The 13542-nt window shown below is 50.8% G+C and overlaps 5 protein-coding genes across 5 annotated transcripts; 2 read left to right on the plus strand and 3 right to left on the minus strand.

Moving 5' to 3' along the window:
• Positions 1–257: 257 nt before the first annotated feature.
• TrAFT101_010130 (uncharacterized protein) lies at positions 258–4780 on the plus strand (the record flags this gene model as incomplete). Its single annotated transcript, XM_024905439.2, has 5 exons — positions 258–332; positions 3000–3072; positions 3381–3970; positions 4049–4162; positions 4262–4780. 5 exons carry the CDS (start codon positions 258–260, stop codon positions 4778–4780), a joined length of 1371 nt encoding a protein of 456 aa, XP_024760925.2.
• Positions 4781–5342: 562 nt separating this feature from the next.
• Positions 5343–6230, plus strand: TrAFT101_010131 (uncharacterized protein; the record flags this gene model as incomplete). The annotated part of the gene is made up of 1 exon (XM_024909732.2): positions 5343–6230. The coding sequence occupies one exon, from the start codon at positions 5343–5345 to the stop codon at positions 6228–6230; it is 888 nt and encodes a 295-aa protein (XP_024760924.2).
• An 88-nt stretch (positions 6231–6318) lies between these two features.
• TrAFT101_010132 (uncharacterized protein) lies at positions 6319–11336 on the minus strand. Its single transcript, XM_024899957.2, has 6 exons — positions 10047–11336; positions 9781–9986; positions 9099–9704; positions 8735–9037; positions 8309–8623; positions 6319–8241 (listed from the first exon to the last, which is right to left on the minus strand). The coding sequence occupies exons 1-6, from the start codon at positions 10354–10356 to the stop codon at positions 7768–7770; spliced, it is 2214 nt and encodes a 737-aa protein (XP_024760923.2). The 5' UTR covers positions 10357–11336; the 3' UTR covers positions 6319–7767.
• TrAFT101_010133 (uncharacterized protein) lies at positions 11182–11724 on the minus strand (the record flags this gene model as incomplete). The annotated part of the gene is made up of 2 exons (XM_066128849.1): positions 11182–11360; positions 11682–11724. The coding sequence occupies 2 exons, from the start codon at positions 11722–11724 to the stop codon at positions 11182–11184; spliced, it is 222 nt and encodes a 73-aa protein (XP_065984974.1).
• A 1023-nt stretch (positions 11725–12747) lies between these two features.
• Positions 12748–13227, minus strand: TrAFT101_010134 (uncharacterized protein; the record flags this gene model as incomplete). Its single annotated transcript, XM_066128850.1, has 1 exon — positions 12748–13227. One exon carries the CDS (start codon positions 13225–13227, stop codon positions 12748–12750), a length of 480 nt encoding a protein of 159 aa, XP_065984975.1.
• Between the last annotated feature and the right edge of the window lie 315 nt (positions 13228–13542).

Here is a 13542-nt window from a genome sequence, read left to right on the forward strand (position 1 = left end):
CCAACTGTAATTCTATCTGCAACAACATAATTTCTCCTTTTTCTTTTTTTCTTTTCCTTATTTTCCTTACCTACGCCTTTTTTTTTAGACAACGTTGAAGACGCTCACCAGGGTGCGAAGATAACGCGGCATTACATTTCGTCGGCTTTCCCAAGAGCTTCTGCTAAAAAGCAGGGGAAGGATTGAAGTCAAGGGGAGGAAAAGAGAGAGAGAGAGCCACAGCAGGACCAGGACGATAACTCTATCTCGGTATAAAGATGATAGGCGTTGCTGCTGGGCCGCCGTCGAGGCCTTTGGGCAGGGCGAGAGCGAATACGTGGAGTTTCAGCAAGGTGAGAAGGACGAGCGAGATATCGTCACGTCTCTTTCTGTTTTTCGTCTTCTGCTTACCTGCACATCTCCTTGCGAATCCTCCCTACCTCCTACTAGTGCCCAGTACTAGCCTTGCTATTTCTCACACAGGCTCCGAGATGCAGACATGGTCGCCAGTCAAGTGACTGGACATGACGAGACAGTGGTTGCAGATGAAGAGACGCAGGCGGTGAAGGCGGAGGATCCAAGACAATGACTCCGTCAGATTGGGGCGGTTCCACCAGCAGCAGAGCCGTGGCGAGAAGGCTTTACATGCAGACGACGAAGCAAGCCCGAAGTACGGAATACCGTACAGTAGGACACGGGGACAGATCCTGGCAATTCTTGTGCTTGAGAGGACACTTCATCCAGGTGACCGGTCTACTTTGCGCTCAGGCCATTCACACGCAACATACGAGATGAGCCCTGATCCCATGATTGAATTTTCTTCTTCTTGCCGGTCGGATAACCCCGGAAGAAAAGGCAGCCAGGGGTGCATCACAGCGTTCCTGCAGGCGACCACTGCCTGTGGCCCAAGATGCCCGAAAGAGGCAATCACGGAGACGGCGCCGACGGGGAGAGATCAAGAGCACCAGCAACGATCGATTTCAGCAATCCATCCTCGGGCCGCCGCCATTGGGCCGCTTGCGATATGGCGAGATTCGACGGCAGATGGTTCGACAGCCGGAAGCCGGAGAAAGAAAAACACGAGACGATTGGAAAGCCATTGGAAATCGATTGTCAATTGCAGTCAATCAACGCCTCATTTTGCTGAACTGCGGTCACCTGCCCACGAAAACGAAGCGCTTCGAATCGGAACGTCGAGACGGGGCCTTGGCGTCTGGCCGCCGGGACGATTCGGGGACCAGAGCTGGCGCTGTCAGGGGCTGGCCGGGCAAAGGGCTCTAGCGGCTGGCGGCCCCGCAGTGCACTCGCCCAGGTGCTGGGGCGCTGCAGCTGGTGCTGAGCCCCCTGACTGGACGCCGGACTGCAGCGCGGCCCAGCGCTCCCACCGCCCTGGAGCTGCTCCAATTCCCCAGAGCTGCCCCCACTGCAGGCTGGGCGGCACAGGGGGGCACGAGAGCCGCCTGACAGAGTCAACCGCGCAGGATGGAGCAGTGGTAATTACTTGGTGCTCCGTGCTATACGCAGACGCATCACGGGGCATCCGGCGGCAGTTTGAAGGGGCAAATGGCATGAGCAGCAGAGACACAGAGACGAGCCTGGCCGCCGTGATGCGGGGAGTGCTTCCATAAGGCAATGCCCTTCCGAGCGTTGATGCTGGAATGGGGAATCCGAGGTATAAGGCAGGCAAAGCAAGGGGGGCTTCTTTTGTTCCAAATTTCTTCTTTTTCCCTTCCCTTGGTTTTCATTCTGTTTCAGGGCCATCTGCATAAGCACGGAAGGTGCATGCATTTGTCGACTCGCTCTCACCGAGCCCGGTGCCGTTGCTTGCCTGCCTGCGGAGAATTTGCTGGCCTTTTTGGTTGCCTGTCCGCATGCCACACTGCTCCTTCCCCTGGCGTCTGGTTTTCCTTTATTGCTGCTGCTATTGCCGGATTGACACACACTTGCCACCTCTCAGGCTGTTCCTTCCTGTGGAAAGGATCTTTGGGACTGCTTGACAGAACCTGCCGTTGGGTACTAGACCTAGGACCTTCCTGCGAACTAGCACTTGGCCACCTACCTATAGCTGTTCTCGGGGCGTGCTGCACTTACTTTGAGCCGATACGTGTACCTTGATAATCTGGGGTATTTTTGTATTTGGCAGTCACGAGCAACCGCCACCACTGTCACACGGTACTTGGCAGTACTTCTGGGTGCCGATATATTTGGCCTTCCGGCGTGCTAAAGTCTCCTCTTTTTTTCCCTTGGACTTTGTGCCAACGCCGTCTCCGCAATCTGCATCATCCGAGAGCATTGGAAGATTTTTACGCCCATCGTCACTATCACGGCCATAAGGCAATCTGCAACTTTTCTGCCGGGGTGCCATTTTCCCCCCCAATCACGGCCCTCTGCTGCGGTGCTACCCGCCGTGCAGCCCTTTTTCCCGGCTCTGCGTCTCTGCAGGCTTGCCTCGGCTGTGGGCTGTTTCGACCACTGAGGCTTAGTGCCCATCAGCCACTAAAGCGGCTTGACGTCGATTGAGCATCGAACCCTTTTGGTCCTTGGACAAGCTGCCTCACTGCCGCACACCCTCACGCGCACACTTGGATTGAACACCCGTTCACGCATTTCTACTTCCCGGGCAATTCGTCACGCTCTGCTGCCCAGTCACTGATTGACTCTGGACCTTCGCCTATCCCAGTCCGTTCAGCCACACTCACGCAATCCACAGCCAACGTCCTCTGCGTCGCCTGCCTCTCAGCCGCTGCTATCCATCGCCCGGCTTCATTCACCTTTGCCTCCTCTCCAGAGAGATCCGAGGGTCAAAAGCCACCCTCTACTGCTGCTTCTGCCTTGTTACAAACTGCTGCTGCCGTCTCCCCTATTCCTGCTGGGCCATCATATGTATCAGCCGCCACGCCGGATGCCTCTGCTATCACACCCCAAACACCGTATTAGCATACTTGATCTTAGCAAACAGCATCGCCAGCTTCATCATCGTGACAATGCCGTCAAAAACTAACAATGGCGTGGGGGTTCAGGTCGAGGACACCAAGATATGCGTCGTCATGGTCGGTCTCCCGGCGCGCGGGAAGAGTTACATTGCCCAACTAGGTATGCTTGTTCTGCATCTCTGCTCTTTTTTTTTCCTTTTCATCCTTCTCTTTTTGGCTTCTTAATGGCCCAATCCCGACATATTCCTATGCACATGCACGCACGCACGCACGCACGCACGCACACACTTCCATTGAGCCGGATGCTTGCCTCCAGAGCTTTTTGCTTTATGGCGATTTCTTCCCCTCTCGTCTAGCGTCGGGAAGCTGCCTGATTTCCTCCAATTTCTCACGCCACTTCGTATAGACAGACTGTTGAGACTTTGACTGACATTTACTCTTTCTCTCGTTGCTTGTTCGGATATACAGCCCAAAGATATTTGCAATGGCTGTCAATTCCGGCAGCGACTTTCAATGTCGGCAACTATCGGCGTCATGACGCTCCACAGCCAACGGCCGACTTTTTTGATTTCAGCAATCCCGAGGGTGAGCGGAAACGCCGTGCGGCTGCCGAGGCCGCCGTTGCTGACATGCTTGCTTGGTTCCGCACCGGCGGCGTCGTTGGCATCTTGGACGCGACCAATTCTACCAAGGAGCGTCGTAAATGGGTCTGGGACACGTGCACCGCCCATGGCATTGAGGTTCTGTTTGTCGAAAGCAAATGCGATGATGAAAAGGTCATCATGGCAAACATTCGTGACGTCAAGCTGACAAGCCCTGACTACCGCGGCCAAGATCCAGAAGATGCGGCCCAGGACTTTCGCAATCGAATCAAGCACTATGAAAAGGTCTACAAGACTATTGACGCCGACCATGACGAGGATAGCTACACCTACTTGAAGCTGATGAACGTTGGCAAGCAAGTCATCATCAACCGCATTCAAGACTATCTTCAAAGTCGCATTGTCTACTACCTCATGAACCTGCATATCCGGCCGCGATCAGTCTGGCTATCAAGAGTGAGTCACCTTATAGCACAAGCCATGTCTTTGCTATGTCTTTTTGGCTCTGTTATCTAACCTCTTGTTTAACAATAGCACGGAGAGTCTCTTTATAACCTGAGTGGACGTATTGGCGGAGACATGCTTCTGTCTCCCCGGGGCGAGCAGTACGCTAAGAAGCTGCCAGAGTTGGTACGAGAATCTGTGGGAGTAAGTCTTATAACCCCCCCCCATTACAGCTGATGTGAAAGTTTCTCGGATGTATTTTGAGAGTACATATGCGGAATGGGCACTAATAATGTTAACTAGGATGATCGCCCTCTAACGGTGTGGACCTCAACCTTGAAACGTACCATCGCCACAGCCCGCTTCCTCCCACCGCACTACAATCAGTTGCAGTGGAAAGCACTGGATGAATTGGATTCCGGTGTGTGCGATGGCTTGACCTACCAAGAAATAAAAGACCGCTACCCTGAAGACTTTGCGGCCCGTGATGAGGATAAATACAACTACCGATACCGCGGTGGCGAGTCGTACCGTGACGTGGTTATCCGCCTGGAACCGATCATAATGGAATTGGAGCGTAGCGAGGACATTCTCATTGTGACTCACCAGGCGGTTTTGCGCTGCATCTATGCATACTTCATGAAGAAGGACCAGGCTAAGAGTCCCTGGATGAACGTGCCGCTTCACACACTCATCAAATTGACGCCAAGGGCGTACGGCACGGAGGAAGTTCGGTACGAGGCGCATATTCCTGCTGTGAGCACTTGGCGCGGAAAAGGAAGCACTGCCAAGCATGAGAATCCCACTCCAGAAAGCCTTTGAGGCGGAGTATGAGAAAGGAATTTCAAGGAGGGGAGAAGGACAGGACCAAGAAAATTGTAAGCATTTAAGTTCATGATCAACTGAGAGTATCCGGAGTTTGGGAGAGACGAAGGGATAAAACTGCCGACCAACGGCACACAACAAGGCTAGTATACCACCTTACGCTTGTTCTTATGTGGTTTTTCGGATTGGAAATGGAGTACTTTGTACACTGACTGCATGGTCATCGGCCAAGGATAAGAGAGTGAGTCCATGGCTGCTCACTCAACTCTAAATAAAAAATCAATAATATGTTAACGCTGTTTGCTTTATTCTTATGACTATTTTTACTGCTTGGGAGTGTCCAAGAGTGACAGCTATATTGAGGCACTCTATACGTTTTTTCGATGAGTGTGCACATTTGTTTGTGATTCACAGTCATTTTCTACGGCCCTCTCAATGTTAAGGCGACTCTTGTTCACTCTCGCATGCTCACTTAAACAGTGTCATGAATATCTGCCCAATTCGAGCTGTGAATTGTTCTTTTTTCACGACGACATAACAGCTCTCCATCCTCTCGCTGATGGATGATGGGCGATGGCGTTACTCTACTTGTCTACAGAAAGATATCCGATCAAGATCTGCCAACATCATGACATTCGTATCCCACGTTCTTGGCTTCGGAATCAACCCCCCCGGGCAAATCCAAGTCCATTATCCCACCATTGTTCAACAGCCAATGATACCCATGTCGCAGCCTCAGTTTCTACTGACGCCTCAAGTCCAATACTATCATCTTCCTGTCATCACAACGACGCCAACAATGGTAGCTCATCCTCCTTTTACTCCTCCTTCATTCATCGTGGCACCCGCTCAGCCATCAGTTTTGCCGCCAGGCACCGATATCAACAATCTACCAAGCAGCTTCTTCACATTGCGGATTGTCTTTTACGGCCACCCATCCGACGACTATACGCCTCCGCTGTGCCTCTCGAGCGCGACATACAAGGACTCGTCGCTACCGAGTAGAGATGCCCTGCTTGCGGGGTTAGCGACCTGGGCTGGACATCATGGCCTTTCGATCCGGCATCCGGGTGGGCGAATCGACCCTCTCAGAGTGAAGCTGTATGTCTTGCCGAGGGGCAACGCGTTGGTGGTATCTGGGATGGATGTTGTGCCGGGTGTAGGCCTGGTTGTGCCGGGGGACGTGGTCAGAGTGGTGAGGATGGGAGGGATCGAGGAGAGGGACTGGGAAGAGGCGCTGCGGGAGATTAAGAGGGAGGGCTATGAAGCTGTTGTTGCGGTGGATATGGGCGTTTCCGTTTCTACGTCTGAAGAGGATGATGGTGGGTTGGACTCGACTACAACAACTACAGCCACGGATACAGTTTCAACTCCAGCTGCTGCTACGGATGGGGACCAGGCCGTAGTAGCAGCAGCAGCAGCAGCAGCAGCAGCAGAAGCCGCATGATGGCCCTGTCACAATGGGCTAAACGAACGGAGTTCATTCATCATCACTCTCACAAGGAAGGAAGCGGAAGAAGACCATTTCAAAGTATCACATCTTTAGTAAGATAATTAAATAGGAGAAGAAAATGAACAGTCAACTTTCATAAAACAAACAAATCAGCATGTACGACTATAAAACACCCCCGCTCCCCTCATTCGTATACAAAAAGAAAAAGAAAAAGAAAAAATTAACCAGTCCTCGCCAAAACACATCGCAAATAAACCATCCCATACTCACACATTTGCATCCTGTAGTAGTATAATATTCCAAGAAAAACTCTTTTTTTTTATGTATATCTGTCGCCCTTTTTTTTTATTGCTTCAGAAGGAGGAGAAATAGGGGGGTTGTGTGTGACCATTTGCTTATATATCAGAAAAATCGCGGCTGCTCAGCGAGAACACCGACTTGCTCAAAGGCAAAAAGAATATAGAAAAGAGGTTGGAGCATAGAACAAAAAGACCAGCCCCTCCAACGGACAAAGAAGAGAAGTAGAGAAAGTGACAGTAGGACGAAGCCGTTTCAAGCTTCAATCTGCACCTCTTCCCCTGACCCATGGAGTGAAAAAGAAAAAAAAAAAGAAAAGAGAAAAAGAAAAGAAAAGAAAAGGAAAAAAAAAAAAGTAATGCTGTGTCTATCTTGCGTTGAGACACAAAAACTTTTTTTTTTCGAGCAGTAACTTTCGAGATCCCAGAAACATTTCCGGTAAAAACAGAAAGAGCAGAAAGAAAAAATCAAATAGGTCTTTGAAGAAAGGAAGAACTTAAGCAAGGGATGCGCAACAAAAAAGCAAAACCCACTAGACAGGTCGAGTCTTCCGAGATAAAAGTTTATGGTACACGAGTAACTCCGTTACCCAAATTATAAGAGCCTATCCTCCTTTTCTCTTCCAAACAGCGCCGGCACAAAAGCTCTAATATTTCCTTCGCTAAAACTGTCGCACAACGTGGCAAGACCCAAAAACTCCGCATCTCATGGCGTCTACTCCGTATATGTCGTTATGTAGAGAGCAGAACAATGTTGGGGGGGAAAAAGAGAGAATAGAGCACTAGGTCCGTGGAAACGTCGGGTCCTGGATGAACGATGCTTCCGCACTAAGGCGTCGAGCTGCTCCCGGGTCTTGTTTATTGCCAACATATACACACACCAAACCAACCACTGGGTATCAATCCACCGACACACACATAGACCTGTGGAAAACAGGGGGCTTTCCAAATAGCTGCCAAGACGCGCATACTGTCGGGAACGAGTACACTATCCGGGTTCTCTTTTGCAAAACAGAGCTTTTTTCCAACTTGTCCAATATCGATAAAAGAAATGTCAAAGATAAAAACACCAAGTCGATGAAACCATAAAATAGTTCAAACACAAGACGCCACCATGCTGCATGATGATTAAGGACGTGAAAAAAAAATTGGCGTAATGCGTGCTACGGCATTATTGCTTTTTATGCCGTAGGCAGGAAAGATGTCTAATAATGTCAATCATGCATTATCGCATCTCAAGCTGGGTTGCCCTTGACACGCTTTGCCATCCGAGGAGTCTGGGGTTTGACCCTGCTCTGTACCCCGTTGACTTGGCCAGCGCCTGGGGCGATGGAATCATCTTCAACTTTGACAGTAGACGGACGCCGACGCTTATTGGAAGCCGGTGACGTGTTTGCACTTGGCCCGCTCGAACTTGTTCCCTGTTGGCTTGGCTGGAGCTGCATGCCAGGAGCTTGACCTGGCGCGGGACTACCGATGTGAGGTGAGCCGGGAAGGTTCATATGTACCGCCGCAGGGCTCGCTCCCATTGGAAATTGCCCAAAACCGGGTGTCCTGGGCCCTTGTACCATAGCTTGGCCATTCATCGCCGGTGTCGCGCTATTGATTTGGGTTGCTACGTATTGTTCAAGCGCTCCATAGGGAGTCAGGCCAGGGTTGGAGTTATAGAATCCGATTAGTGGGTTCATCTGACCCATGACTTCCACAATCTACAGAATTTAGTTAGATCGTTCAACTTCCCCATTATACCTCGTATATAACCTGTCTTTGACATACCTCGAGGAATTGATGGACGGCCGGAGTGACACCTTGTTTGTTAACAGCCGAATTAAGATCAACCAGCACTCCGGGTGGCTCTTTCTGAGGCGACTTGAGCTGCCGAGCCTTGCCCTTCTTGGACATTTCTGGAGACTGCTTGCCATCAATCGTGTTGACAGTACGCCACTCCTTGATCCATTCATGTGTTGGCTTCGCTGCCTCGACGACACTTCGCATAGATACAAATTCCTCGTGTCCTGTGGTGAGAAATTCGAACAATTCGATTTTCTGTTCGGCATCAAACTGCGTACGTAGCGTTCCATTGGCCACAAGCTAGGAAGGCAAGATAGATTAGCACACAGCCAAACAATACAGCCAAACAACTCCGGAAATCTCCGGAAACAAGGGGCTCGTGAACATCATAGCAGCAGGGAGAAAACCTACATGTGAACCCGTCTCAAACCAATAGACGAAGCTTGCTCGTTGGTTCTCGATACAGTAGCAGTCCCCAGGCAATGCCTTGTCGATGCTCCCACCGTCGAGAATGAGTTGTATACTTTTGACGCCACTGCTGAAATAGGTATGGATATATCGAGCAATTACCGGGTAAGCAATTTCATATTGCTTATCTGCTGCATCTTCGTTCTCGCTAACGTGTAATGAATGGCGGAAAACGCCGTTGGGTGATGAGAAGAACTGGGATACAACTCTGCCCCAATACGCGAGATCCTCTTTGCTCTTTGCTCCCTAAAGAAGTGAATGTCAGCATTCAAGACCCGACTATCAAAGGTTTTAGGGCAGCACATACAGGGAAGGTACTTAGGCATTCGCCAAAGTGCATCAGTCTTAAAAGGCACCTTGTCTTCATCCCTTCTCTAAGCTGCTGCTGCTGCTGTTGCATCATGGTGTTGGCCATGAGTTGCTGGGTTGCCACGGCAGCCATCTGAGTTTGATTCGGAGGATGGGCCTGTTGAGGCTGGGGTTGGCCCTGCTGCATCTGATTCGCCTGAGCCGGAGTCGGTGCGGGTGTCTGAGGAGTCTGTTGCCCCGTCGGTGCAGGTGTACCGGCTTGTGAGGCTTGCTGAGGCGTCGGCTGCGACTGGGGACCAGGTTGCTGCTGGGGTTGCGGCTGGGGCTGGCCTGGCGGTTGCTGACCCGGCTGCTGCTGAGCGCCCATTGATGGCTGAGTGGCCATAGGATTCGGCTGTGGCATACCCGGCATAGGTTGAGCATTCATCGTCATGTGTTGTGCTTGGTTATGGCCCGCAGCCATTTGCTGGTTGTGCGCTGCTTGCTGCTGCGCGGCCTGCTGCTGCTGCTGAGCCTGCTGCTGCGCTGCCTGTTGCTGGGCTTGGGCTGCTGCCTGTTGCTGAAGGGCCAGCTGTTGGGCCATGATCGCTTGCGGGTTATGCGCCTACGGAGTGATGTTAGCAAGTGTCTCAGCTCTCTCCATTGCGGTGAAGAGGTTGTCATATGAGCTAACAACTGACATTTACGTGACCCAGTCCAGCAGCGTTCCGCGCCTGTCTCAGCTGGTGAATTTGCTGCGGTGTGAGTTGCATGCCCATAGGCATGCCGTTGACTCCGGCAGGAGTCATTCCTGGGAACTGCTGCGCCATCAAAGCTTGCCGCTGTTGTTGCTGGAGAATGTGCTGCTGGCGTATAGCAGCCATTGCGCTCGGGTTGTTCATCCCAACTAGATTGCCGGCGCGTTAGTCTGCCAAGTCCATGACGGATATCCTTGCAAGATACTTACATTGCTGCTGCAACTGCTGCTGCTGGTGTTGAAACATCTGCTGTTGTTGCGCGGGGCTCAGTTGGTGCATCGGGTGAGGATTCGGGGTTGCCCCGGGAGGCATGCCGCCCATCAAGGCCGGATTGACCTGGCCTCCTGGACCAGACACGGCAATGTGGCTGCCGGCAAACTGGTGAGGCATCCCACCAGGCGCGCCCTGCTGGCCTGCGTTGGGTTGCATACCAGGGCCTGCCATCGGATGCCCTGCGACTCCCGGATGTCCCATCCCAGGGTGCCCCGCGAAGTTGGGGCCCATACTTGCGGCCATCATCTCTAGATGAGGTCGGCTATCCACAGCGTGGATATCGACGAGCGTCCGTAGACACTATCGCATGCGCATACGATGGGGGTTATGAGAGATCGCGACCGTTGTCGGTACAGAGAGACGTGTTTCCTCTTTGTGTGGGCTCAAGTCTTGCTGCCTTGTCCTCTGTTGCTATATATTTGGGGTTTCGCGTCGCGGCGACAGGTAGCGTGGATCACGGGGTAGCAGCGGTGGGAGGCGGCAGTACCGCAAGTAGGACTTCTAGAAAATTGGTAATAGCAACAATCGTCGAGAGCGCAGAGTCCGCGTCCAAAACGGATAAAAATGCGTCTATAGCGAGAAGAAGCGACGGGGCTTGCAGTGGCGACGATGCATCGGCAAGAGATAATGCGGTCCGATGGGTAGTTGGTGGTGCGATCCGTGATACCACACCAGCCCGACTCAAGACACTGCGACGGGTGACAAATAAAGGGCCTAGCGGCTGAGTGGGCAGCAAGTAGGGGAATAAGCCCAAAGAAGAGCTATGTTCGGGGACAAGAAAGCCAATTTAGAAGGGAAAAGCCGGGCGCCAGAGGAACAGGCCGGCAAAACGAGATTGGGACGCGATGCAGAGCGAGGTGAATAAATATCTCCGCTAGATCAGACGGGGTTTTGCAGCCTGCTTCAGCCTGCGTATAATCGCGGCAACCGACCCAACCGGCTCTTTGGCTGTTCTGCTTGGCAGCCCGCGTCCTTTTTCTCCCAGTCTTTTTGCCCAAGCGTCTGGCGCGACTCGCAGCGCTGTTGCCGCCACAGTATGCGCTGGTGCTGGTGCTGGTGCCGGAGCGGATACTAGAAGCTAGTATAGAGCAGAGGGCGAGGAGATGCGAAAGGACGAGGGACGTATCCAGGTGGATGTTGTGTCAGGTCCCCAGGCCGTCTGGCGAGACGAAGGACGTCGCAGTGCAGCAGGCAAGGCGTCGATATGGCAGACCAACCCTGCGGGAGCAGCGAGACGGCGTTTGGGGGATCTTTGGTGCGTGGGTACGTGAGTGGGCGGGAATGACCAGGGGAGGAGAGAGGCCAGGGATGGGCCGTGGAGAATATGCAACTATCCCGTGCAAAAGCCCCGCTTCTGACTTGCCTTTTTTTTTTTTTTTTTTTTTTTTTTTGTTGCTTGTGTGTGGGAGGGTGAGTGAGGAAGTATAAACCACTATGTAGGTGCTATATGAGCTGCAGAGTTTGGAAAGAGAAGTAGCGAAGTGGCATTATATGCAGAGGAAAGAAGAAAATTTCAAAGTGATTTGAAGATGGATCTAGTGAACAACTGAGTGGGCTTTTTTTTGTCATACTGCTAGTAATCAGTAAGGAAAGTTCAGGGCGACGAGGCCCCATCACCTCAGATAGGCAGCACCGTCAAAAGGTATTTCGACCCCAGATATCTACCTGTAGGTACTGTAAAGAGAACGTAAAGGTACCAAGTAATACAGTAGTGCCAGTGTCTAGGAGCGGAGAACTACTACCAAGAGCACTAACAAAACTGAAAGTATTCCTCAACTTTCTCAAAGTCCGAATACTTTCGCTGGCATATCACATACCTCAGTAGTAGATACCTCAACACAAAGAGGGGGGCTTGGGGCTACACCATCGCTCCTTTTTTCTTACAATTATTTTTATTCGGATTTCTTCTCTATATCTCTCTCTCCTTATCTCTCTTTGTGGAAAAACAAATCTCATAAGGATTCGAATATCTCGTATGCAATCCAACCTTTGAATGTTCTACTACGAGATCTTGTAATCGTTCTGAAATTGCAGTACGCAGCCATCCTGGAAGAACAGCCCCAATTAAACCTATTCAAGCATCATTTTGATATCCACTCTCTGATCTAGTCTGCTTATCGCCATAGTCCGCCCAAAGTCGGTGGCTGGTAAAGCTATCGTAACTCTCTAACGGGGCCGCTAACATCGGGTTAACTCTTTTCCGGACGAAAGACGGAATTGAATACCTGGTACCTGGCAGCGTCGTCCGCCACCGGCCCAAATCGCATCTTTCTTTATCTGACCGGTTTTTCCGCGTTTCTGCGGCTGATGGGAGAATCATGCAGCAAATACAACCAAACAAAGGTATCGGGGAATTCTGCTAGTGCGAATACCGGAGCGAATAATTCTCCTTGACACAACACTGAGGCGCAGTGACAAATTATCCGCAGACATGCACATAATCCTCAGTTTGCGAAAATCCGCGGCAAACCTACCTAGTACTTACTAGCGCTGCATTCAGCCTTAGCAATCTTGCCTGGCTCTGTCAAGTGAAATCATTTGAATAATGAGATGACTAAATCCGAGGCACCATTTCCGGCTGCCGCCGCTAATACTTTAAGCGGGAGGACTGTATCACGTGAGATATTGACAGTGCGATTAGTGAGAAAAATTTGCTAGCACTGTCTGGGAATATCTTCTCTCGCCGATGGAGCTTCTGAGCAAAACTTTCCTTCCAACATACTTTTTTTTTCTTGCCAACGCAAAGAGCTCGCTGGCAGTCTCGTCGTCTTTCCCAGCGCTGGAAACGAATCTGAGAGGTTTGATTTTGGCTTCTATTTTCTCCTGGCTGGAACAGAAAGACGACGGGTCTGTCCGAATAGAGTTTCTCGAAGCGTGTTGTGCAAACGCGTGTTTGACATGTGATGTCAAAAGGTAAGAATTTCCGTGTTTTTTTTTTTTTCGTCCCTTCACAGGAATATGCAATTCCTTTTCCCTCTTTTTATGATGACACTTAATAAACGTCTTCTTTTCCCAACCGAATCGACCATGAAGAAGTTTTTGACTACTCGGATCCTCAGGATCTGTTACTTGCCAGTATAATTGTCTGACCTTTGCACACATTTGCTCAATGCACATTTTTGTTTTCTGCTTTGGTGGCCATGCTAACTCTATGGCCCAGATTCTAGAATTTTCTCAGCTTACTATACCCTTTCATCGACAGCTAACCTGGCAGCCACAAAGCTTGTGCCCTGACCGTCTTATGGTGAGTACTTTTCAGCAGTTTTTATGCCTTTGGTCATGTGTTTGCATGATGAAAATTTCCATTTAATTCGCAGTTTCCACTCGAGTTCCGATGAGCCTTTTTCTGGAACAGATGAGGGTTAATACTTCCTTGGATGTCTGATCAAACACATTGTCTTTCTTTTTTTTTCTTTTTTCACGTCTTGTTCT

This window comes from Trichoderma asperellum, chromosome 6, assembly GCF_020647865.1.
Source record: "Trichoderma asperellum chromosome 6, complete sequence".
NCBI classification, from domain to species: Eukaryota; Fungi; Ascomycota; class Sordariomycetes; order Hypocreales; family Hypocreaceae; genus Trichoderma; species Trichoderma asperellum.